Raw genomic sequence first — 26,220 nt, 5'->3', positions numbered from 1 at the left:
AGACCCTATCTACTATTTCTGCTCCTCCCCATGTTCTAGACATGCTGGAGTTGTATCCCTGTTGGTCAGCATCTGCTCTTTTTCCTCTTCCCATCTTTTCTCTCATTGTTGCAACTTCACTCTGACGTCCTTCCCTGACGGGTTGCCACTGTTCTGTGAAGCTTCTTTCAGTCACCCAAAAATTTGGATCTGATGTTAGTTTTATAATGTTGTAATAATACCTGGGATCTGGATAATTTATTTATTTAATTTTTAAAATATGCATTGTGTGTTTGGGTGTTTACGTGTATACACACACACACACTTGTATGTAATGATGTATGTATAGAGGTTGATCAGAAGATGGTTTGTGGGATTTGATTATCTTCTTTCATCTTAGTTCATGGGATTGAACAGAGGGAGTCAGACTTAGCAACATGCACCTTTACCTTCTGAGCCATCTTGTTGACTTAGAGTCTGGATAATTTATTATGAACAGAAATTTACCAGCTTATAATTGTGTGTGGCTTTAGAGTGCAAGATGGAAGAAAGTAGAATTTTACAAGGGTTTCCTTGGTGCTTCATCCTATGGTAGATGGAGAAAAGGAGGTAATAATAATGAGAGAGGGGGTAACAGAGAAGAGCAGAGGAGAGGGGTAGGGAGAGGAAGGGAAGGAAGAGGAGAGGGGGTGAATTAATTCACCAATTATTCAGCCATTGCTTCTGGGCTGCTTTATAATCCAAGCACTTTCTTTTGTTCCCACTTGAACTATGATACATTCTAATTTCAGTAATGAATGACTCTGATAATTTACAATTATGATAATGTTCCCTAGTATAGGTACATTTTTTTTGACTCACTTGACCCATACATAAACAATCATTGGGTAAAATGAAATTCATCTTTGTGGCTTTACCCTCTCAGTATTAGGAAACTCCTGCACTTGTCTGGTTTTCCACGTTATCCAAGTCCTGTTTAATAGACGGCAGTGGAAAAAGAGGGCCTCAGAGAGAGACATAATGTAAGCTACTAGTGTGTCTCATGGTTCCAAGTTCTGGACCAGAAACCAAGCAAACAAAGAAGCACTCCAGCCAAAACAGACTTAGAAGAAACATAAAGGTATTACTGCTCACTGTAGACAACCAGAACAGGCTGCCTAATGTATGATCCCAGCTTGGTGACATCTTGGAAATTCATGACTTCAGATTTGATAAAAAAGATCAGTGGTCACTAGAGGTTTGTTGGGAGGGAAAATATATGTGGAACACAGATACAATAGTGACATTGTTCTCTGTCCTAGCCCTAGGCACTTGTGGCTACACATTTGCTAAAACCTAAACATTGAATAAGAAATGAATGAAGCTCATGCAAAGCATTGGCTTTAGCTAATAATAATTATCAGCATTGTCTCATCGGTTATAACAGATGTATCACAGTTATGCACGATTTAATAACATTAAGAGTGATAAGAAGGTGTGTGGTAAACTTCCTCTAAGGTGAAATTTCTCTGATATGCATCTAGTTGCTTTTGCAAAGCTATCATTAATTTTAATAACTGAAATAAATAAATATATACTATTTCTCTTGTCAGCCATGAGTTCTTGGAAAGCTTACCAGCATGTCATTTTGGAGTACACTGAGAGTCAGAAAAGGAGGCTGTCAGTGTGTGGTTAAGCTGGCCGGAAGTAGAGTAAGTCTGAAAAGGCAACATCTCTCTCTGAGTACCTGCTTCATGTGGAACTTTGGGCCTATGCTTTTAAGGATCCACGAGAACCATTAAGTGTAGTAGGAGGTCACTTGTTTGTTCCTGGCTGCTCAGCCCCCAAATAACCACACAGAAACTGTAGTAATTAAATCACTGCTTGGTCTATTAGCTTAAGCATATTGCTAACTAACTCTTATATCTTTGGTTAACCCATTCCCATTAATGTGTATATCGCCACAGAGCTATGGCTTACCAGCAAGGTTATGTCCTGTGTCTGTCTCTGTAGCGTCTACTAGGGGCTACATGGCTTCTCACTGACTCCGCCTTCTTTTTCCCAGCATTCAGTTTAGTTTTTCCACCTAGCTCTTCTGCTAAGCCACTGGCCAAAACAGATTTATTTATTAATCAATAAAAGCAACACATAGACATAAGGACTTCCCACATCAATTAAGTCTGGGAGAAATAGGATTTTAAAAGAGGAAGGAACTAAAAACTAAAAAATAAAATCTCTATGCCCTTGGTTAGAGCAACATGGTTAGTTTGTTTATTTGCCTTTGTTCATTTTGGTTGTGTGTGTGTGTGTGTGTGTGTGTGTGTGTGTGTAAGGTGCATACTCCATGCACGTTTGTATTTGTATAGAGTTTAGAGTTCCTTTGGTGTCCTTCCTCAGGCATTGTGCACCTGTTTGAAACAGTATCTCTCTGGGACCTAGGAGTTACTGGTCAGGCTAGGTCAGCTGGCTAGTGAAACCTAGAAATCCTTCTGTCTCTGCCTCCTCAGCCCAAGTATTACAGGCATGTACCACATTCCCTGGCATTTTATGTGGGTGCTGTGTATGAAACTCAAGTCATAGTGCCCAGTAGGTGAGCACTTGACTGAAAATCTGCAAGCCCTGATGGCCTGGATTCTAGTAGATTCCTTCTTCTACCGACCAATGAAATGACTTCCTTTCTCTGTGTCCTTCCCCTTTGTAAGCACACTCCTGATGGGAGAGTTTAGCTATGCCCAGCGTACACTTCTCTCCCAAACTCTCCTGCCTGGGGAAATGTTCTCACCAGTCTCTCGTCAGCAGTAGGAGAGTCAGTTGAGTGCCAGTTGATAAACACGTCTATTTATTTTCATTTCAGTTACAGGTTTCATTTTTTATTACTGTGCATAAACAAGGGTTGGAAATTGAAGTGCAAATGCAGATTTGTTTTTAATCCCCCAATTCCTGTCTGCTGGCTGCTGTTCCTGAAATTGTTTGGCCCATTGTACCAACTGCCTTCACGTTCCCTTCCAGAAAAGCAGTGAGAGCAAGTGTTGGGGGCCCAACTTCCTGAGTTAGCATGGCAGTCCTGGTCTTCCCATCCTTGGCACTGATGGATTGAGTCATTGTTTTTGGCAGTACAGCGTTTTCTGCCTGGGGCTGTGGGCAGAAAGCTGTTCGAGTCAGACGCTATGTACCGTGCCATCTTGGCAATTCTGTGTTTTCAGCGTTTTAGTCAATGCAAGGAGTAAGAGAAATTGTAATTGAGGCTACTTGTCTATAAATCATGCCACAGAGAGTGAGCATGTCCAAACATTGGGTCCAATGGAAACTTTCGTCCCTTGCCTGGGGATGCGGGGGAAGGGGCGAGTGTTAGAAAACAGTCAAAGGCATCTCTGTGACTACTGAGCAGTGACTAGGGAGGAGATAGGAAACACATTCTAAGTTTCCTGGCCAAATTCTGGCTCTATATGGGAATCAGATTGTAGGGAGACACATAGCAAGAAGTTATCAAAGCATGTAATCCAGTTGGAAAGGGAAGGGCATGCTAATAAGCAGAGGAGTGCCCATCCCTGACCCAGCCTCCCCTTCCCCAGCCCAATTACTTTTACCCTGGTAATTTGCCTCTGTCATGAGAACACTGTAGTTTAGTATACTTGGTGCAATAATGTTACAAGTCAAAAAGCTAAACAAAACCAGATAGTAGAAGGACTTATCCTCCCCATGTGATGCGCACTGTGTATGCTAAATGAAGTCAAATCGAATGAGAATCTGGGACAGGGAATGTTCATGGCTCTGTGGGTGACCTCACGGCTCTTCCTGAAAGGGTGGCACACACTTTTCTCGTCTTGCATTTGCAGTAATAGCAAGCTGGGGTTCCAAGTAGGCTTTGCTGTTCTCTGAATGACGAGCACCATTGACATAAAGTGGCTGACAAAGCTTCAAGCCATCAGCCAGAGGGAACTCCGGAATTGATCTTACAGGCCTCCCCAACCATGAAGTACAAAGATTCCAGGACATGGGGATGGGAGAGAGGGCATGGAAATGGAGTAACTTGGGTCTTCTGCTTTGTTTGTTGGCATGTGGGGAGGCACTTAGAAACCCATGTCTCTTCTTGTTTCTCTCCTACAGAGCCACTGGGTATGAATTCTCACTCCGGACAGAGAGGTAGCAGGGAAGCCAAGTGTGTGAAAGCCTGGGCAGCACCGTCTCTTTAGGGACTCCTGCAAGTGGAGCTTTCAAACAAAACGTGCAATGGAATGGGGCCTGCGAGTGTGCAGAGTAGCACTCGGAGCTGTTGTAGGGTCAAGGACCCTTGCTTTGTGAGCACAACACTGTTACTTTTTTTTAACGTTTTCTTTGTTTATTTCCCTCTTGGTTTTCTAGAGGAAATTCTTTTTGAAAACGTCGCCTCTAACGGCTGTACTGAGGGGACTGAGGGAGAGGAATGTGCCTCGTATTCAGTTTCTTCTCTGTCAGTGCTGGGACCAGGAACAAAGGTAGCAACAAACTCATAGGAGAAGAGTGCCCTGCCGTCAGCAGAGACGCTCCTCAAGAGGGCTATTTGTTTTCCTTGCTCAAACCTTGGAGCTATGAGTGCTTTGCTTGTGGACGTAATTCCCTTGTGCACTGGCTTTGAGCTTTGCTGGCATCTCGCTTGGTTTCACTTTGATAAAATAATGGGTGCATCTGGAGTTGAGCCCCGTCGGTGGAAGGGAGAATCAGTGTGTACGGAACCTCACATTATCAGCTGTCCTATGCTGCGCTTAGCGTATGGGTGGGGTTGACATAGTCGGTTAAATTTCTTCTTAGCCTGTTTCCCAGAGTTGGCTCTAGGAGCCCCGGAGGCACCTAAGCTGAAAGCATTCGTGTTTCCAAAGCCAGAACAACCATGCTTCTCGGGTCTAGAAATCAGGGACTTCTCAACACAGTGGAAAGCTCTTGACTTTCACGCCGGAATTATTTACCTGAAACCTTCAGCATTTTTTTTTGACAGTTTCAGGCTTCAGAACTTGTGACAGTATTTCTTCTTTTAGTAAGTCACCTGTGTCTTTGCCCTACCCCCCAACAGCAGAGTTCCAATCCTCCTGGGAGGCTGTTTGGTGCTTCTGTCTTATCTTCCGGACCCAGCAGAGCACACGTGGTAGGTGATTTATAAATACTGGCTGAGACCTGACATTTCTCTGTAATTCCTTTCTCGGAAGCACATACACGCAAGCTGAAGAATAAGCCAATGGATGCAGCTCTTTGTTTTTGATTTTTTAATCTTTGAATGTGCATGTTTTGTGTCTACGTGTTCATGTGTGTGAGTGTGGGCCTAAGTGTGCCACAGTGCTCATGTGGAGGTCAGAAGAAAAGCCTTGGGTGTCACTACCTACTTCTACCCTGTTTGAGACAGGGTTTCTTTGTTGTTGGCTGCTGCATAGGCCAGGGTAACTGGCCCGTTAGCTTCTGGGATTCTTCTGTCTTTGCCTTGTGTCTCACAGGAGCCCTGGGATTACAGACTCACGTGTGGCTTGCATGTATGTCTTTCTGTCGGTTCTAGGTATCTAAACTCAGGTCCTCATGTATTTACCCACAGAGCTGGCTGCTCAGCCCAACAGCAGCAGACTCCTTCCAGCTCCGAACTGAATTAAAGCAAGCAGTGCTCCTTTCTGCAGGCTACAAACCTTAGCGTCTTCCCTGAGTCGTCCATTTCTATCAAATCTATCTGCAATGCAACAATGCTCCCCACTTCCATTTTAAAGACATAGCCCAAACGTGGTCAGTTCTCTTTTCTTCCCCCACTACTGTGTTAATGAGACCCAAACCTCCTAACACCCGTGACTTCTCTGTTTCCCTCACACCTCACAGCTGTTCTGTTCTCTGGTCTTACTGGTTTTTCCTACAGTGCTTTGCAGTCTATCCCTGGGCCTATCTTAGGCCTTCCAGTACATGTTGCATCCCCTCTTCCTGAATGCTTGCGGGCATTGCTGCTTCTGTCCCTGCGAGACCCACAGTTCCTCCACTCTGCTCCTAGAGAGCCATCAGTGATCCTTGTACTTCTATCAACAGTATACAGCCTTCTCCCCAAACAGAGCTCTGGAGATTGGTCCCGGAAGGATCCTGAGGCTCCCTCCTGGCCTTTTCTCTTAATTTATTTACCTGTATGTCTCCTGCTTGAACCATGCAAGTCTGTGGCGTTCCTCATATGCACCACGGAAGCACTCACTTAGGACTGTCCCCTTGTCACCCTTTCCTTCCAGGTGGCTCTTTTATCCAGATGCTCATATATCACCCCTTCATTTTACCCAGTTTCTGTCCTGTGAGCTCCTCAGAGAGGTCTGTCCTGGCCACTGAGACAAATTTCTCTTAAGCGCTGTGCCCTCATCCAGCTTGAACAGCCTTGTCTCTTCCTGCATGGCATTGCATAGCTGGTCCTCATTATTCATGGATTCTGTTATGTGTCAATTTGCTGACTTGCCGAAACATACTTGTAAATCCCAGAAGTCGTGGGCATCAACAGTGCAGAAAGTATGAGTCACCCGGCATCCAGATTCCCCACAGAGGCTTAACAAGGGCACTCAGCTTCCTTGTCTCAGCTCTCCTGCTATGAACAGTCAGCTCACTGCACCACGTTTGGCGCCACACTTCTGCTACTGCAAATGTTCTCTCTCGTACTTAAAGCGATCCTCAGGCACAGTGCAGAGGGGCTGTGCGATGCTCCTAAACACGGTAAGGCGGTGATGTGCTTTGCCGAGTAAAGGGGTGTGCCGCATAAGTTTCCGACGCCTAGAGTGCTGTTTGTTACAAGTTCCACACTTGTGGAACTTGTAACAACGAACATTAAGTTAGGTGCCTTTGAGAGGAAACACACCTGAAACAAGGCCATATACTCATTGTTTGGTGAAAATCTCTTGTCTAGAGACTCACAGAGACTTAATCCCGCATTACTTGTAGAAGCACTGTTTTAGCATTTATTATATTACATCAGCACAACTTTGCAGAGTGTAACTACTGAAGCTTGCAAAAAACAACTGTGTGCAAATGTGTAGTTAGGATTATAGAAATATAAATTTTGCTTATTGCCCGTTTTTCTGCTACCGTGTAAACTTCATGAAGCCAGGGATTAGGTCTGTTTCCCAGAAGGGTCGATTGTAGCCAAGGGATTATTATGGAAAAGCTACAATGTAGCAACTCCCCTTTCCAGGGATTTTCATTTCATTATGTTAATGATCCAGCTGGCCGGGCACTTTGCAGGAGTGATTACAGATCTCAGTCCCTGGAGGTGGCTCAACAAAGCTCACACTGTGCTCTGACTCAGAAGCTCCCTGTGTCTGTGCTGGGAATTCTGGGGGGTAGAGTCTTTGAGCACATAGGACCTGAACACCGTTAGGTTTGAACCTGACTGTCATGCTCTCCTTGTATAGGAGAACAAGTGGCTTGGTCTCCTCCCAAAATGTATTACTTGTTCCCTAACATAAAGATAACTGGAGGTCCTCTATCCAGGGTGGGAAGGTTAGGAGATGACACACTGCCCTGGACCTAGTGCCTGGCACCATGTGAACATTTCCTATACATGTGTTCTTCATGTTACTCTGTGCGTTAGGAGCCCAGCCTTGGAAATGAGGTCAAAGGGATATGAATCCAAGTGTGGAAGCCCTCCAGAGCCTTTAACCACTGATTAAGATCAGCATTGCAGAACAGTGGCAGGCCAAAGACTGGATTGAAAATGGTTGCATTTGGATGGCCAGGTGTTCTCCATCACAACTCATTGCTAGATGAAAATGTCTGGAGGTGTTTTTAATCAGCTTTCCTTTACAAAGTCAATTTATGGGTCATAGTTTGGTACCTTTTCTTTATATCAACGATACTAAACTATTCCTCTGTATTTCTCCTACCAGGGGACTAGAAGTACCCTTGGGTCCAGGTAGTCTGTTCCCCAAAAGTCTGGATTTCAGTTTTAATCATTTATTTTTTAATTTTATGGGGCTAAGATGTCAGTGTTGTTGGAAATTTCAAGACACTCAGAGTTGAGAGCCACTGATAGATCTTTAAAGTCTCAAACAGAAAAACCACACAGCAGATGCCCCCAGCTCATTTTAGCATCCAGGGAAGAGATGCATTAGAAGACAGCGTGCAGATCTTGCCAGAGCTCCATGCTTTATGCACAGAGCCAATCACCGTAGCTTTTAGAGGGAAGTCTAATTATCTGTGTAATAAATGAATTGTACTTTCAAGGAAGAAAGCCCAGCTGTTGCTCTTGATTTTAGCTGAGGCTATATTTTTTGCTGGCTCTTCACATTCCAGTGGTGGTAGCTGAACAGAATGGTCTCAAGTGGAGCAGACATTCTGGGTCTGCGCTTGAAGCCCTCAGATAGAGATGGGAGCAGGTTCCTAGGAGCCAGAGGTCACATCTTTGATTCTAGCACACTGGTTCTCAACCCATGGGCTGTGACCCCTTTAGTGGTGTGAAATGGTCCTTTCACAGGTGGTACCCAAGAGGCTCAAAAAATACAGATATTTACATTACAAATAATAACAGTAGCCAAATTGCAGTTATAAAGTAGAATCAAAAATAACTTTATGGTTTCAGGTTACCGCAACATGAGGAACTGTGTTGAAGGGTCACAGCATTAGGAGGGTTGAGAATCACTGCTCTAGTGGGTCCTGAAAGAATATACGAATGATTTTCTCATTGCTAAGAACTCGAGGTACTCAGTTGGCCTTGCCCATCTGGGATGTTTTGAGCCTGTTCAGAAATATCTAAACGTCATCGAGAATTACCTAGAACAAGTTTTCCTTACGTAACCCATCAGCATTGAGAGCCTGTTAAACTGCAGACATCTGGGCTTCAGGTCTGACCCACTGAGTTTGAAATTCTAGGATGCGACTCAATTATGCATTGTCCATGAAGAAGTGCCTTGGGTACCCTACAGTTCAGGAGCTGTGATTCTGGAGCCAGCCCTTCATCTTACTGATATGAGAAAATGGAGGGAGTTACAGTCTTCTTCCAGGGCTGTGGAGAGAGCTTAGGTAGTGAAATACTTCCCTTACAGCTGTGTAAACCTGTATCTGATCCCTGAAAAAGGCGGGCATGATGGCATGTGCTTGTAATCTGATCTCTAAGGAAGGGGATACCCATGAATCCAGGATGGTGAGAGACCCTGCCTCAGAAAAGAAAATCAACAACACCTGAGAAAAGTGGACAAACCTGAAAAACAACATACACAAAGACCTTTGACCTTTATAAGTACATATACATGTGTACCCACATAAAATGTGCCCCTACACACACACATGAACAGACACACAGGTATAGAGTCTCACATGCAGAAACAGACATACATAGCCATGTGCACATGAACATGTCACACACACACACACACACCACTTCAAGCAAGCACAACTGGTTTAATCATGCAGCTCGAGCTTGCACGTAGGTCACACACACACACACACACACACACACACACACACCCCACTTCAAGCCAGCACAACTGGTTTAATCACGCAGCTCGAGCTTGCACGTAGGTCACACACACACACACCCCACTTCAAGCCAGCACAACTGGTTTAATCACGCAGCTCGAGCTTGCACGTAGGTCTGTGTGCCAGCTACCTAAAACTTTCAGGCACCCATCTTGCTCACTACTCTAAGGTTGGCTGGGTGACTTCTCTGGTCCCGCTTGGATTTGCTTACAGGATAGGGCTCTCTTCCCTTTGTCAGAATAGCGTAGATGTGCTTACCTGGCAGTGCTAGCATCCCCACTATCATAAGGGTCCACTATTCTGGGAGACCGCACAGAGTGGGGGGGCAGTGCCATTCACAGTGCAATCTGAAGCCAAAACAAGGAACAAAGGCAACTTGAGGAAGTCCTTCTAGCTCCTCCAGGAGATGCTAAAACCCCTTGACAAACTAAGGACTCGCTTCCTGGGGGCATAAATCTACACAGGTGCCTCACAGTCTTGGGGCTCTCCCCAGCAAGCCAGTTCCTTCATAAAACATCTTGCACAAACGTTAAGGAAACATTAGTAGTGCATACCTCCTGGGTTCTATGCCTAAGATTATTGCTCTTGGATGAAGAATCAAACACCCACATACCTACCTGAAGGGACTAGAGAACTCATCAAGTTTAAACCTTGTCTGACACTTTAATTTCCTGATAATATCGCCTTAATCAAAGTGTTCATCCGTCTTCTGCTCAGACGCATCATCTGACTCCCGGGAGAACCCGCTGAGATGTGAGGCCGCTCCTCCTGGCCGTAGAGAGTTCTTATCATAGAATATTATTTCTTATATAAAGCCCACATTCGCTTCAATCTGAATGGCAGGTTTCGGTCTTCCTTCTGCCATTTGACACTGTGGGGAAGAAAGCGTGGCTGCAGCCCACCCAGATCAACCCTTTCCCACAGCCGGAAACCACGCTCAGTCTCCTTACTAGCTGGTCAGTTTTCTGTCCCGTGTGCCTGTCTTTCCTCTTAGGGTGAACTTGTGAGCTGCTTCAGTGTTTCATGTGCTTTCTTAAAATCCTTCGTTCATTCCGAATGGCGGCTCAGACTGTAATGCTTGTCGAATTTGGAGTCAGCTTTTCTGGAATTGTCCTTGGGAATTCTGGCCAAACTTATAATACCATGGAGCTTTGACGTTCCCCTTCAGGAGATGGGGACAGAAAACAATATCACACAATTAATTATACTATGTCAGATAATCTAGGTGACATATGCTGGGCCAGGGACAAATGCTTTGTGCAGGGGTGCAGGAGTGCAGGAGTGCCTGTGTTCAGGAGTGCATGTGTGCAGGGGTGCAGATGTGCAAGGGTACAGGTGTGCAGGGATGCAGGGGTGCAGGAGTGCATGTGTGCAGGAGTGCAGGGGTGCAGGAGTGCAGGGGTGCAGGAGTGCAGGGGTACAGGTGTGCAGGGGTACAGAAGTGCAGGGGTGCAGGGATGCAGGGGTACAGAAGTGCAGGGGTACAGGAGTGCAGGGGTACAGGTGTGCAGGGGTACAGGAGTGCAGGGGTACAGAAGTGCAGGGGTGCAGGGGTACAGGAGTGCATGTGTGCAGGGGTACCGGAGTGCAGATGTGCAGGGATGCAGGAGTGCAGGGGTGCAGGAGTGCATGTGTGCAGGGATGCAGGTGTGCATGTGTTCAGGGGTGCAGGAGTGCAGGGGTACAGGTGTGCAGGAGTGAAGATGTGCAGGGCTACAGGTATGCAGAGGTACAGGTGTGTAGGGGTGCAGGTGCTCAGGGGCACAGGTGTGCAGGAGTGAAGATGTGCAGGGCTACAGGTATGCAGAGGTACAGGTGTGTAGGGGTGCAGGTGCTCAGGGGCACAGGTGTGTAGGAGTGAAGATGTGCAGGGCTACAGGTATGCAGAGGTACAGGTGTGCAGGGCTACAGGTATGCAGAGGTACAGGTGTGTAGGGGTGCAGGTGCTCAGGGGCACAGGTGTGCAGGAGTGAAGATGTGCAGGGCTACAGGTGTGCAGAGGTACAGGTGTGTAGGGGTGCAGGTAGGCAGAAGTGCAGGTGCTCAGGGGTGCAGGGTTCTTTCTGTCCTTTGTTTTACTTCTGAGTAAATGACTTTGTCTAGGCCCATGCTGCTGCCGAGAGCCACATCTGGGTCTGTGTTCCTACTGCAACTGGGGTCCATGTGGATATTCATGGCCTGTGCTGCAGCCTGAAGCCCTGTTGGCGTCCCTGGCCTGTGCTGCCTCCAATAGCTATAATAAGGTTCGTGGTCCATGCAGCGACAGAAGGCCATGTGATATCCATGGTCGATACGGCCACTGGAGACCATGCTCAGGTCTATGGTATGTGTGACGCTGGAGACCATGTGGCTGTGCTGTTGCTAGAAACCACATATAAGCCCGTGATCCGTGTTCCCACATACTGCAAAGGGTAAGGAAGCTACTTTTGTCGTGGTTTTGGTGAACACAGACTCAGTTGAGAAGGAGGGGCAAAGAAGGCTTCTGTGGCAACCCTCACCCCATCTCCACCCCAACATGTGACAGCCTAGACAGATAGTCATTGAAGAGACATCTTAAAAATTGTGGTAAGGTCTCCACAGCGGAGGGCTTCCAGTGGACGTACAGGTGGAGAGGACTCAGTTATCTTTAAGGGGCTGGCCACAGGGAATTTGACCATGCTCCAGCGAGTACGTGGACAGCATGAATTAGACATTTTAAATTTTTCATTGTTTTTTTCTTTTTTGTGGGAGGAGATCCCAAGAGTGGGGGGAAGACCTGGGAGGACTGGGAAGTGACTGCGCTTGAGGTTCATATGTGAAATTCCCAAATATTCAGTAAAAATGTTATGAAAAAATGATTTTGAAATATACACTATTTTACTTCTAATTAGGAATGAAAAAATATATCACAACAATTTAAAAATAGGCAAGAGTACATGAATTTTAGAGGGAGCAGTGTGGGGGCACATGGGAACAGTTGGAGAGGAAAAGGGGAAGATGCAATTATAGTTTAATTTCAAAAATATTTTAAAAATCAAAGGATTTTGCATTTAAATGAACTTACATTTTCTGACACAGTCTTACTTCTAAAAACCTAAGCAATTTTGGATGCCTGTATTTCCACAGAGACATGTGTTTCCTTCTGCAAGGACAGTGGAGTCTTCATTTCTTCTGAACCGAAGGTGCCTGTTATTGTTTAGACAAAGATATTGATTTAAATTAAACATGATCTAAAATGTAAGTTCTCCTTGGCTTACAATTAGGTAGATCTAGGCCTCTGGGAAGAAAAAACAAATGTGAACTTGGATTAGAGGTTAAGGCCAATTGGGCAGTGTCGAGGGCTGGGAAAGTGGGCAGGAAATCACGTTAACAATAGTGCGCTATATGAAGCCAAAGCCATTAAGGAAAGAGGAAACATGGGTAATAGGCAGGGAGGACAATGTGAATCACACCAGTGCAGTCATCTCACCTCGCTGAGAAACAAGCCTTTTTGCTCAAAGGGTATGGCTTAATATGAGACGTTTCTGAATTGTAATATATAAATATGAATAGACTCTGATTGCAGAGGGAAATGGTCAAGGGAATAGGACTGTGGAGACAAAAGAATGAATTTTAGTAAATACTACATAAATTGTTTGCAGGATTGTCTTACATGACTATTAGCCTAGAAAATACTCTCCAGCATAAAAGAGGATGAAATGAATTGCGAAAATGATTTGTAAATAAAGGAGCTAGCTAACTCAGGATACAATGTCAGCCATTCATGGCTGGCCCAAAATGAGCCGTTATTCCTCCAAGGTTATATGAACTTGTTTTCCTTTTAACATCAAGCAACTACCAAAAAAGTCATCATAGTTTTCAGTAAAATGAACATTGAGCTCGAGTTGGGCCACTAGGTTTTGAATTTCACTTCACAGCTAACCAGCTGTGTCATTACGCGGGTCTGCCAGGTTCTCTGATGCATCACCCATGTGTGTTAAAGCGCCTGTCTGGACCATCTCCGGAGCTTCTTATAGTTGTTAAAAGTGATGGTTCTTTGGACCTACATGGCTGGCCAGCTGAATGTAGCTTCTGGGAGCATTTGGAGAAGTCAAAATCATAGATGAGATTTTTCTCTTCTAGTGTCTTATGTTGTACCTAGGGAGCTAGTCTGAAGCATTCCCTCTAGACACGATACACTGTCCCTAGTTCTGTATCTGGCATTTCTCCTCAAAGTAGACCTGGAAAAATATTCCCCTGTGCAGGAAGAACTGAAATAGGTGTGTCATAGGTAAAAGATACTTTTCTAGATGATCCAGGTAGTTGAAGGTTTGTGAAGAATTTTATACTTGATTCTAAGCACATGCATATTTTAGAAAAGACTGCAAAATATGCTCAGAATTTTTAGGTTGAGAATGAGAGATATGGGCACATTTGCCTGTTCAAACAGCTCAAGGTCAAACCTCAGATTCCTGGTGGAATTCCTTATTCCCTTTGGCATTTAGGTATGCTTTGATGGAAAGCCATAAGAAGTACTGAGTATGGAATTGTTTGTTTTATCTATAGGATGCCCTGCCACCACCTCCACCCCAGCTTCTTTCAGATTTTACTAAGTTTTCTCTAAAAGCATTTCCTTGATCTAGAATTATAATTTGCTTTTTTGCTTTTATGATTAATAAACCAGCTTACATTACCTCCCTGTTTTAGTCTCCCTCACTCTAAAAGCCAGTCTCTTACACCCTCACAGCCTATTTTTGTCGTGGTGTCTCCCTCCCTTCCTCTTGAATTCTTTAGACCATGTCCTTTGGATCTCTTTCTATCTCTGCTTTATCATTGAGATCTGGCCCTTGGATCAGTGCATGGTGATCTGGGCCAAGTGAACTGTACTCTTGGAGCGGATGACATCATCCTTTTGTTTTATTTCTAGCATCTCTCCTAATAATAAGAACGCTTCATCCCACTTATCTGCAAGATTGAAGTGGGACTAAACTTCAGGCCAAAGCCGACTTATCCATGATGACTCAACTTTGAGCCACCCCAGAGTGCCAAGCTGAGCATGCTCTTCCCTGCTTCTTGAGTCTTGTGCACAGCACCTACCTGCTGGCCCATCTCTCTTCCTGCCTAGGTGTTGACTTTCTAAGGATATCAGAATGCTCTGTTACTCATAAGTTTCATCACACATGGAATTGTAAGGCTTTGTGCACACAGTAGATATTCAGATAATACTAAATAGACTGGCAAATAAAATGTTCTCAATTTACTGACTACAGGTGATAATTTGTCAGTTCTAAGATTCCCAGCTAACTCAGTCAATAACAATTCCAATGTTAAAGAACAATAAACATTTTTAAAGGGAATGTGTTCTATAATCTAAAGACTTAGAAATGGGATAAAAGAAACTTTGTGGGGGAGATTCTCAGACAAAATATGAGATTCTCAATTAAATTTGAATTCAAATACCAAGTGTGAATCTATTATTTCATGAGGTACACATAAAGTGTTACTAATATTGTTTTTTATAAAATTCAAATTAATTGATAATTGCATATTTTATTTTCTAAAATCTAGCCACCATACTTATTGAGGCAAGTGTACAGGGACGATGAGACTAGAGGCCCTGAGGCAGCATCTTGTCATCTGGGTCAAATCATATCTTGTTTCTGCTGAACTATTTTAGATGTTTGAATTGTTTTCAAAACTATTATTAAATGAAGACTTCAAAGAAAAATCTGAGTTTTTCGGATCCCTTGAAACATGATAAAACCTAATGATACTGGATCAGCTCTCTTTAAGATGAAGTGCAGCTAAGCCCAGTGTTGGATGGGGCTTTCTCCCTGTGGGTTCTGCTTCTTACCAGTGTTGCAGATGAAATGCCTTCTGCCGGCTGTCATCACCTTTACCCTGCGCTGCCCTTAAATTTGAGAGGAAAGAGAAACTCTTTCTGAACCTTCATCTCTAGCAAAAGCAGGAAAATAAAAGACAGCCCAGAGGACCCAGTGTTTCAATATAAATGAGAAAATCTTCCTCTGGAGTAAGCAAGGATCTTTTTCTCTGTCTTAAGTGCCAGCAAGATGAGCCGGTGTCTAACAAGTACAAATAACAATACTGTTCTCTCACAACCCTCAAGCTCTGCGCTATGGGATGCAGGGTCTTGTTCTTTATCTTCACTTGATTGTAAGATCCTTCAAGGCAGACGGTTTTTGCACATTTTATATAGAGATGTAGCCCCCAACCAAAACATAATGGTTGGCTCTTAATTGATGTATGATTTGTATTTTTAAGTAGTGAATAAAGGAAACCATCAGACTGAAAGATTAAAAAAAAAAAAAACCCAATGGCTTTCTTCAAGAAGGAAAGAAAAGCATTGCCCTGTGTAGAGTGACAGAGCTGAGGGACCAGCATATGTCTCTTTGAAATGGATGTCTTCATAGGGAAAACATCTGTCTCCCAAGGACTGAAAACAAAGGCAGAACTTTTAGAACTTGAGGGAGTGTTGCATGGGGTTTGTCCTCACTGACAAGGAAACCAAAGATTCTTGAGAGATTGTTTGATGCTGCAAGTAGAGGCACGTGTTGGAAATGGCCCCCTGGAGCTATGTGGTCCTGAATTCTCTTTGTTTTCTAAAAACATTGCTGTAATCCAGTGCTTCTCCATGCAGCCCCTTATTGTCTAGCCAAACCCTCCCACACTTACCTTTGTGCTACCAAAGAAAAAGGCAGAGAGCATTTTGTGTGTGTGTGTGTGTGTGTGTGTGTGTGAGAGAGAGAGAGAGAGAGAGACAGAGACAGAGACAGAGACAGAGAGACAGAGAGAGAGACAGAGAGAGAGACAGAGACAGAGACAGACACACAAACAGAGACTGATTTAGAGTTGATGGGAAGGGACCCAATGGTTTTGTAAATTTTAGAGAATCCCCCTGCCACTGACCTTTACACGTAGCTTGCTTATTTTATTTCAGAGACAACATTTTTCATAAGTATAAGTCACCTAAATTCTGTAGACTTTTATGAGCATTTAAACATCACGTATAGACTTCCTGTAACTGAGACCTTCTATATGGATGTGTTCCAATCTACCCTTTCCTTTTCAGTTGTCTGGAGGGATGCTGACCTGGCACCAAATTCTCCTCTGAAAACACATATTCTGTTGCCTCTAGTGACTATGTTTGTTATTTCATCCTGATTACTATCAATCCAGCGTTCTTAGATAATGTCTTTGGGGTTCAGGATTTCTGAAAATCCATGGGGCAGATAAATGATGAGTATATGTCTTTCCATCACAGAGACAACAATCTGACTCTAAACCAGACACTTGCCATGTAGCTAAGGCCTCAGTAGAACTAGGCAGCTGCAGAGATGCATCGAGATGTGATCATGCTCTCCTTCCAGCCGCCTGCTCCCTTAGTATGCGATACCTGCAGTACTTTCCTAGAACTGATGCAACAAAACACCGCAAGCCACAAGATTACAGCCACAGAAACCTATTGTCTCGTGTTGCTGGAGGGTAGAACTCTAAAATCAAGACATTGGTGGAGTTCCAAACCTACAGAGGATCCCTCCTTTGCCTTTCCCTTTGCTAGTGTCTAGTGATTGTCAGTCATCAGAGGCTTACAGTTGCTTTCCTCTGACCCTCTGTCTTCATGTGATGATCCCTCTCTGTGGCTTTTCATTGTCCTCCATGGGCTGCTGTCTTTCCCATAGGTGGACACAAGTCACATGGATAAAGAGTCACCCCAATTATCTCAATTTTACCTCAATGCATCTGCAAAGACCCTATTTGCACATAGAAATAACCTTTCCGTACACTGGCAATAGAGGACTTCATCATGTCTCTCTGTCAGCTTATAGTAATACCTGATACTTCTAGAGATCTCGCATTATTTTATTGAATTTAAATTCCAGGTATAACATGCTGCTCTCCCCACAGAAGATTCTGTTGATTAAATTGCCTCTTTAGTCCATCAGCTCTCAGATGCCATTCCCTGGCAGGAGGATATAACTAGGGAGCTAATAACTGAATCAATAAGGAAAAGAGCTTGTTCTTCCATATTTCCAGCTCCGCCGATGCCTCATTCTGGAGCATGTTGTTTTTTGTTTTTGTTGTTGTTGCTGTTATTGTTACTAGGTGTTTGTTAGGAAATGTGAAGCCATTTAATTATATACCTATATCTGTATCTTGATACATCAAGGATAGGAAAAAGAATTTTACACACACACACACACACACACACACACACACACATACACACACACACATCTTAAATATAGGAAAAGGAAAATAAAATCATCTGATCTCCAGTGATGTCTAGGGATGATGTTATTGTCAGGAGGTAGCATGAATTGGAATATAAGAGAGAATATGGTTTCACATATGTAGCACTTTACAGAAAGGTTTGATTTAAGTGTTTTTACTATTTACGAAACACCTTATATTTCAATGTTGTTCTGGGAATTTATAGATGAAAACATGTTGACTGTGTAAGTACCCTGTGAGTTGATGCTGCTTATCCAATGAAGAGGGCACCAGCATGTATGACAGCTTAGGGGAAATGCTGTTCTGTGGGAAATGTCCTGTGATGTTTAATTCTAGCTACCTCATGAAAAAATAAAACTTGGTTTTACTTTTTAATTTTAAGAATAAAAATACAATAGTATGTTTATTATAACAAACATTTCTATATAAAATACATGTAGAATAAAACATACTTACATGATTGCTGAAGTATAACATGCATCCACTGCAAAATAACTAAAAATGATGGTCACACACACACAGAGAGACACACACACACACCCGCAGAGAGATATTATTCATTGACCTATAATCTAGAGATGGCCATTGATAATATTTTCGACTTATTTGTTCTAGTATATTTTGAGCTTAGAATACTTGAATAAACATTGTGTATTTAAATAGTATATCATGAATGTTTTCATACCATTAATGTTCTTCTTACACTTCGTTTTGCAAAATCACTATTTCACCCCTTTTTGGAAGTTACAGTTTTAATTATAAGAGTCACAGGGCTTCCTAATAAGTGAAGATGACACAAAGAAGAAAATCCTACTTTTCCAATAGTTTCTCAGAGATGACATATAATTCAGGACAGTAGAATTACATGTAATTTTGTCATCTACTGGCCATCATGCTTTTCCTCTTTGTCACCTAGCTCTTAGGTGAGTGCCAGCAGTATGATAGTTGTTCCGCAGGCTTTCTGTGAATAAATGGATGCGTGTATGAATAATTAAATGGAGAGAATGAGCAAGTCTTTGAATGAAGAGGCTGGAAAGGCTTGGCTTATGGTAGAATAAAAATACATTTAAGACTCAGCAACTCACTTTACGTTGAGAGAGAAGGTAGCTAAGTCCAGGCCTTTAATGAATGGGAGCCTCTTCTTTCTGTTCATCTGAATCTGCCCATAGTCATCACACCCCTTCTTTAATCTAAGTTTTTCAATAAGCCACGTTTAGGACATTTGTCATTTTGGTCCCTTTGCTCTTATTGTTTTTTCTACTTCATAAATCTGTTCGACTTTCTAGCCACTTGTGTTAGCCATCTCTAAAGGACCAGTTGAGGATTTATTTCTTCATGAAACCTTACTGTTCCATTTCTACTTCCATCAATAATTTAGGTCTGTCTTTCCATGTGTGCATGTGTGTGTGCTGTGGGGGGTGGCGTGTTCAGTACCAATTTGCCTAACACATGGCATACCTGTATATATTTTTAGAAGAGTTACATATTTGATTTTTAAAGAATTATATGTGAAGAACAGGAACTCCATACAATGTCATTGACTTAGCTAATCTTAAGCTTAATAGCTTAAGAATAGCTGAGAGTAGATGGCCAGCACAGACCAAGAGGTGGCATGGGGAAATCTAACCAAATGGAAACATTTATATATACAGAAAAAGTAAGTTCTGATGATCTGTTTCTCGAAATAGTGACATTAATGCATTCTGTGTTTCATTATTTCTAGAAAAGTAGATTTTAAGTATTTTACTATGCAAATGATAACTTGATGTAATGGGTTTATTGAACATATTTTTATCATTTCACAACGTAAACACACTTTAAAATATCCCATTGGACATTTTAAACAAATAATGCATATAATAATTATTTTTCAATAAAATAGTAAGATTTGCTGTTATATGTCATATAACTTACTAGTTTAAAGTCAATATTGCTTTATTCACTAAGCTAATACATAAAGGAGCATAGGAGTAGCAGGGACTGGTTTTGCCTATTTTCCCTACATAGAGGACTAGAGACATAGGAATTAGTGCTTAGTCATGGAGGGAGAGCACAGTTTGCATAAACACTGTGAGACCTGCTGTAGAGTTGGTGCGCTATGGCAGGGACAAGATCAGTTGAATCAGGAAGGACATCCTGCTTTTCTGTGCGGTTGCTTCAGTAACCTTCAGCATCAAAGGTTGATCCTTTCAGATACAAGATGGAACTGATAGTATATACCCATGACTATCTTACATGCTATTTTGAGAACAGAAGTATATATCGATGATATCAATTTATATGTTTAAATAAGTTTATGGAAGTAACTAATTCTATTCATAGAAAATCATATTTTTCGTGGTACTACATAAATTGGTGTTACTAATCACCGTCTAGCTTTCATTTCAGCTGGGTCTGGTATACTGAAAGGCACAACATGGTGGAATTATTAATACTATCATAGTCATTTTTCCTTGTCATTTTTATTCAGTTTTATGTTTTAATTCACTTGTGTGATAGTGACTCATGGTCAGTTTCTTCAAAGTTGTTGACCCACCCTTAATGTGCCATAAAAAGTAAGACTACACCCATAACATAAATGGATATGGAATCTGACTATCATAGTCAGGCTTGAGATTCTTTATGATTTATCCCAGAGTCCTGGAGATCATCTAGATGTTGTTTTCTTCCACAAGTTGCTATATGTTGTGGCCTGCCTGTTTCTACTTTTAAATTATTGTTAATGCAATGGATATTTCACAGACATTTTGTTTGTATTAAAGTCATATAAATCTTAAATGTATACTATGTTTACCTTATGATAAGTGCAAAGTAAAAATAAGAGATGAGAAAGAAGAGATGTGGAGGCCAGTATTGTCATGAAGTTTTATCTGTGTGTCTGTCTGTTTGTTTTGTTGTCTATAGATCTATCTATCTATCTATCTATCTATCTATCTATCTATCTATCTATCTATCTATCTATCTTGTTTGTGGAGAATGCCACATTTGTGGTAGCCTTGGTTGAATGAGGGCAATTTTCTAAAATAGGTTTATTCTTGCTATCTTGTCAAGGCATGGGGTTGTCATCACTTGGCATTTCTGGTGGCATTAAAGAGTTCCACTTCATATTAACCTATGTTATGTCAAAATCGCAAAGAAGTCAAGGAGCACAATATGTTGAATATATTATTAGCTTGAATTAATATATTAAATATATTATTATCACCAGATAGCAACTGGTGAACATTTTTATATACATGAGCATTTCCCCTAAGAGTGCAGAACCCACCTGTTTCCTGTCACCACATTCTTCAGGGTGAGTCCTACATGTAAGGATTGAGGAATTGACTTAAAGCAAAAAAGAAAAAAAAAAAAAGACTTGCCTTTATACTCAAATCAAAAGCATCAGTCACTTAACAACAAGTAGAGGAAGAAGACACCATGATAAACAAGGAACAATAACGTTCTTGTATTTTTATATTTTTATCTATAAATGGGGCGTCTGCCTGGATGTGCTGGCACTCTGCTGTTGGAATCGGACGGGAGGCATCTGTGGTGGTATGGGGCACACCTGTGCTCATGTGCACTTTTGGCCACTGACTTACTCAATTCATTCCTTGCTTCACTGTCTTTCAGCTTTACAGCTCGATGGACTTTGGAAGACGATGGCAACTCGTGCACGAGCGCATCACACCCAACAGGTTTTACTGGTAAGCATCTTTGGTACCAACCTTCAACATCCCTTAGATAAAGACAAAGAATGAGATAACAAAGTGGCCAAGCAATTCTGGGCACCTTCCACTCTAGGGGGATAATGCCTCTGAGTTCTTTGCTGTTCAAAAGAGTCCATGGACCAGCAGCATTAATTTGTTAGAAGTGCAGAGTCTAAGGCCATATCAGGATTTATGGAATTGGAACACCATTCCTTGGTAATTCTTGTGTGCATTTACTTTGCAAAGCACTGAGATAGAGAAAGTTCATGACCAGGTGCTCTTGGTCAAAAACCAAGTTCTGGTCATGTTGGAAATGTACATGTTTTATGGACCTGTGCTGCAAAACATTGTTTGCCAAAGATGTCCTGTAAAAAAAAAATCTATCCAATTTGTGTCTTTTCATAGGAATTTCTAGAGTCAAGTATGTTTAGGTCACAACTTTGAAATGCTATGTCTCCAGACTTGTGACTGTGTTAGGATAGGGAAGACAGAAGGAACTCCAACTGAAGCATCATGCTGTCTTGAAGCCAGTAGAGTCTGTTTCTTTTATCCCTACTGAAGGATACTTTAGAAGTCTCTCTGTAGGGCATATGTTGTAAAATGCTTCTGTAAGTGAATTCATGTTTTGAAAAGGAAATTAGCCCTTCCTTCTAATTAGAAAGTGTTTTTATTAACTAATGTTCTTTTAATCATGCACACTATCTTACCATATTATAGCAAATTCAGTATTTGTCTTATACACTTCCCGATAATTGTGAGATTCTTCAATCTTGCTTACTTCAGCAGAAACAATAGATACAGAAATAGGGATGAGAAAGCCTTGGGCAACATATATAATACCTTAAATCATATGCTTAATTAAAAATAATAAAAAAATAAAGCATTTTAAAGCACTACCTATTTACAACTTATTTCAAATGTCTTATTCTAGTTTCCCTTAAAAAGCCGCATGTTGTCGTTTATGCCCTTCACGTCTGTTTAAGTGGGAGATGGTGATGATTGTACTATAGCTACCTTGGACACATGAAGAGTCACACTAACTACCTTACAAACAAGCAGCTCTCCTTTGTAGCCACAAAACTATGTCTAGAATTACAGAAGTAATTGCCCATGCATAGGCTAGCAACCCACTAAGTCCTACTGTGCACAGTTCAGTGGAGCTAGAAGAGGAAATTGAATTGCTCTTACTCAACACCTGATCTGCCCTTTGCTATTTTTGCCTCTTGCAGACCAAGTGTTATTTCATCTGTAACTCTTATTATAACTATTATTTTGTTCATCTTTGGAACTATTAATCTTTCGCAGTAGACTAAGACAGAAAAAGGAAATACTGGGTCCTCTGATACTGTAGCAGTATATGCTCAGCTGAAACGGACCAATTTCTCAGAATGTCATTATTCAAGAAAAGAGAAAAACAAAATCCCTCTGTTGTTTTGGAATAAACTTGGTGAGGCAGTTGGTAGAGGAGGGGGAAAGCAGAGCAGATAGCATGATCCATGCCATCGTTACAGAATGGAAGTGAGTGGACATAGAACTGCATTTTCCTTTCTTTTGCAAAGATCCAGAGAGGAATATTCCAGCTGCTGCCCCTCCACTCCTTTCTTTGTGGAGTAGACAGAATAAATCCCGAGGTCCTGATAATTGCATTTCCTCCATGCTCCACTCTGTGCTTCTTTCACATCTGCCCCCATGGGGAAATATAAAAGTTAGTGTCCGTGCTGGCTAGCCAAGTGATAGCTGGGCGTTTCATCTTTGTAATTATCACTTCTCTTCTTTCTGACGCGTAATTGCTGTGATTATTCTTTTAGGTATCATAGGAGTCATGGAGAAAGAACTCATAGTTTTCTGTCTGGTTTTTTTTCCACTGAAGATAGAATCCAAGGTTATCTAAGGTTTTTAACGACTTGTGTTGAGAGCACATGGTCGGTGTTTGTGGTAGGCATATCTTCTACCTCTTTGAGAAAATTAGAAGTGTGTATTTCTCTTGATGAAAAACAAACTTTGGCCTTAATGTTCTTTATTTGTCCGTGTTTCCCACATGCATGTCATTGGAAGACTGTCTTGTTTCATAAAGTCACCGAAAGGGAAAAAATTAACATAGGAACACTTGACAGTTTCAGATGTGTGCTTCAGGTATTTAGTTTGTGCACTAGATATCTCTAAGTATTTGTACTTAAGGCTAGTAAGAATTTTAAGTACTGTGTTCATCACCAGTCTTTGGAGGATGACCCCATTAGTCATACATTCTTTTGTGGGTGCATAAATGGGAATTCCATGTATGATGGGGCTGTGCACTCATGGGAATTTGATAACAGCTCAGTGGATCTATTTAAAGCCCAGATTCCACATGGCAAGCACGATATAATATTCACCACTCTTCATTAATGTTCTTATAAAGTGACAAAAATGAAACCAAACAAGGAGCTGTTCTATAGCTGCTTTAGGGGAGAGCTTCTGTGTGTGGTATTGAGGATAGTAGGGCACATTGGTGGGAAGAGACGTGGTGAAGGCAGATATTGAAATAAAAGTCAGGGAGACTTTTAATTTGTAGCTTTTGCGCATAGGATGATAGCATGATACATAAAAAATATTCTCCAAATATTGCTATTTATAGCTTGAACATTGACTGAGGGGTAGATACTCATGAATGTGAGCTTTACTCATGACACCTCCAGTTGATGAGGCTTAGGGAGAAATCTGGGGGAAGGGGATGCACATTGAATTTTAGAGTTGGTTTCTACCAAAAGTGCTGCAATGGTGATTATTGGAATGTCTGAGAAAGTGCTTTATGAGTTCCTGCATTAGCTGAGCCCTCAAGATGGTAGAATAGTTCCAGGACAGGCTCCAAAACCACAGAGAAACCCTGTCTCGAAAAACCTAAAAAAAAAAAAAAGATGGTAGAATAGGATGCAATATGAGGTACAATAGCACTCCAAAATAAAAACAGATTATCTAAACAGATTACCAAAAAAGAGGTCACCTAGGAATCTTTTGAGGTAGGATGACCTAGCCATCAGTCATGCTTCAGGAAGAGAGGCAACTGACTCAAAAACTCTTTCTTTTCCACCAATTGTTCCATTCACTTGATAGCAGGACAACAGGTGCTCTTCATCAACCCAGATGCTCCAGAAATGGGAATTTGCAAGCTAGAGCACATAAGAGGAAGTATCTTAATGCTTCCTCTCCGTTCCTCTTAGCAGTTAGAGTCAAGTAGGAAGTTTGCCTGTTGGGTTTTCTTTTTGTGTTGCTGTGTTCCACTGGGCTGTGAGTAATTCCTGTGGAAGATACTGAGTAACTGGGAAAATTCTGCAGTAGGAGGATTGTTTTTGTCTTTTCTTTTCTGCGAATCAAATGGAAACACTTATGGTTCACAGCTTTGTCTCTCTGGTCCTGCACTTTCCCTGGGTGTTAACCGTCTGTGGGCACTTTTTTTTTCCAATGAGATCACACAAGTATTACTAGGTTTCTAGTACTCTGTGTACCTGGGCTGACCTCCTAGTGCCTCTGATTTTTTTTACAGGACCTCTGTGTATCATTTTGTGGAATGATAAAAGAATATCTCTAGCATGCTCTCTGTGAATCTTCCTTTATTATCTCCAGAAATGGCAAATGGCAAGACATTCTTCATTGTCACTATAGGAAAAATTCTGACAAATAAATCCTAAGATGATAGGGACTTCAACCCTGATGTATTTATCTAAAGATATTTGGATTATAACATGGACTGGTCTTGAGAATTAAGTCCTTTAAGATGTCAGCTGATGTAGACATTCTAGATGATACATATTATGGGATTTCAAAGATTGCTGTTAGATTTGTCCTGATGCCTGAATAGACTGGTACAGGCTCAAGGATGACTGGTATAGAAGGACAGATATACTGGGATCCATGTCTAAAGTGTGTTGCACATTGTCCTATACTACTTTTTGTTGGAGGAGTCCCCAAAATAATCACACAGAAACTGTATTAATTAAATCACTGCTTGACCCATTAGCTCTAGCTTCTTATTGGCTAACTTTTACATATTAATTTAACCCATTTCTATTAATCTGTGTATCACCATGTGGCAGTGGCTTACCAGGTAATGTTCCCAGTGTCTGTCTCCTGGGACTCCATCGCTTCTCTCTGACTCTGCCCTTCTTCCTCCCAGTATTCAGCCTAGCTTTCCCTGCCTACCTAAGTTCTGCCTTGCTATAGGTCCAAAGCAGTTTATTTATTAATGGTAATCACAGAACACAGAGGGGAGTCCCACATCACTTTTTATCTCTTTCTGAAGACCACCAGGGTCAGTGCAAAAAAGAAGAAATCAAAACAGGCCAAAATGGAGTATTCTCTGAGGGAGTAAGCAGTGATATGGACAAAATATATTTCTAGCATTTAAGACTTGCCCTTCAAATCTTTCTGAAATCACAGGGATTTTATTTTTGCTTGTTTATTTTTGTTTTCTTTACATTCTAACGTATATCAAATAATAATATGAGCTTATTTACAGCTATTTACTTTCTTCTTGTGGCACATGGCCTTCAGTATGCCTCCATGCAATGATTTCTGCCTTCTGGTATTCTGTCTTTCCTTTTATTCCTAGTGCAGGCTAGGTTTAGTGTAGTGACTTTCTAGTGAGCACAATGTGGAGGTGATGAGACTTCTCCATGGAGATAGATTACAAGAAGACAGTGATTTTCATCTTGGGCGTATTCTCATGTCAGCTTGCTCAGAGCAAGTCATGATGTTGTTTTGTACTATGAAAAGGGCTATATGCCAAGGAATTGAAGGATATTCCACAGCTTGTAAGGAACTGGGCTGTTGGATGGATAGTTCAGTGCTAACTAGAAATTGAAGGCTGCTCTCAGATGTGGGAATGAGCTGGGAAGTGGACCCCTCACAAGCCAAGCCTTCATGTGATACAGAAATT

General features: G+C 41.9%; 1 protein-coding gene across 1 annotated transcript in view; it reads left to right on the top strand.

Annotated features, from left to right (window-relative positions):
- The window catches only part of Sorcs3 (sortilin related VPS10 domain containing receptor 3), a 624,769-nt gene that overhangs the window by 397,868 nt on the left and 200,681 nt on the right, over positions 1-26,220 (top strand). Inside the window, exon 5 of the mRNA XM_041661922.1 lies at positions 21,232-21,305. Within this exon, the coding sequence (XP_041517856.1) occupies positions 21,232-21,305 (74 nt within the window). The remainder of the gene's footprint in view (positions 1-21,231; positions 21,306-26,220) is intronic.

This window comes from Microtus oregoni, unplaced genomic scaffold (genome assembly GCF_018167655.1).
Source record: "Microtus oregoni isolate MIOR12 unplaced genomic scaffold, Mior012 000012F_ref0000307, whole genome shotgun sequence".
Classification (NCBI taxonomy): domain Eukaryota; kingdom Metazoa; phylum Chordata; class Mammalia; order Rodentia; family Cricetidae; genus Microtus; species Microtus oregoni.
This window is presented reverse-complemented; position numbering and strand designations above follow the sequence as displayed.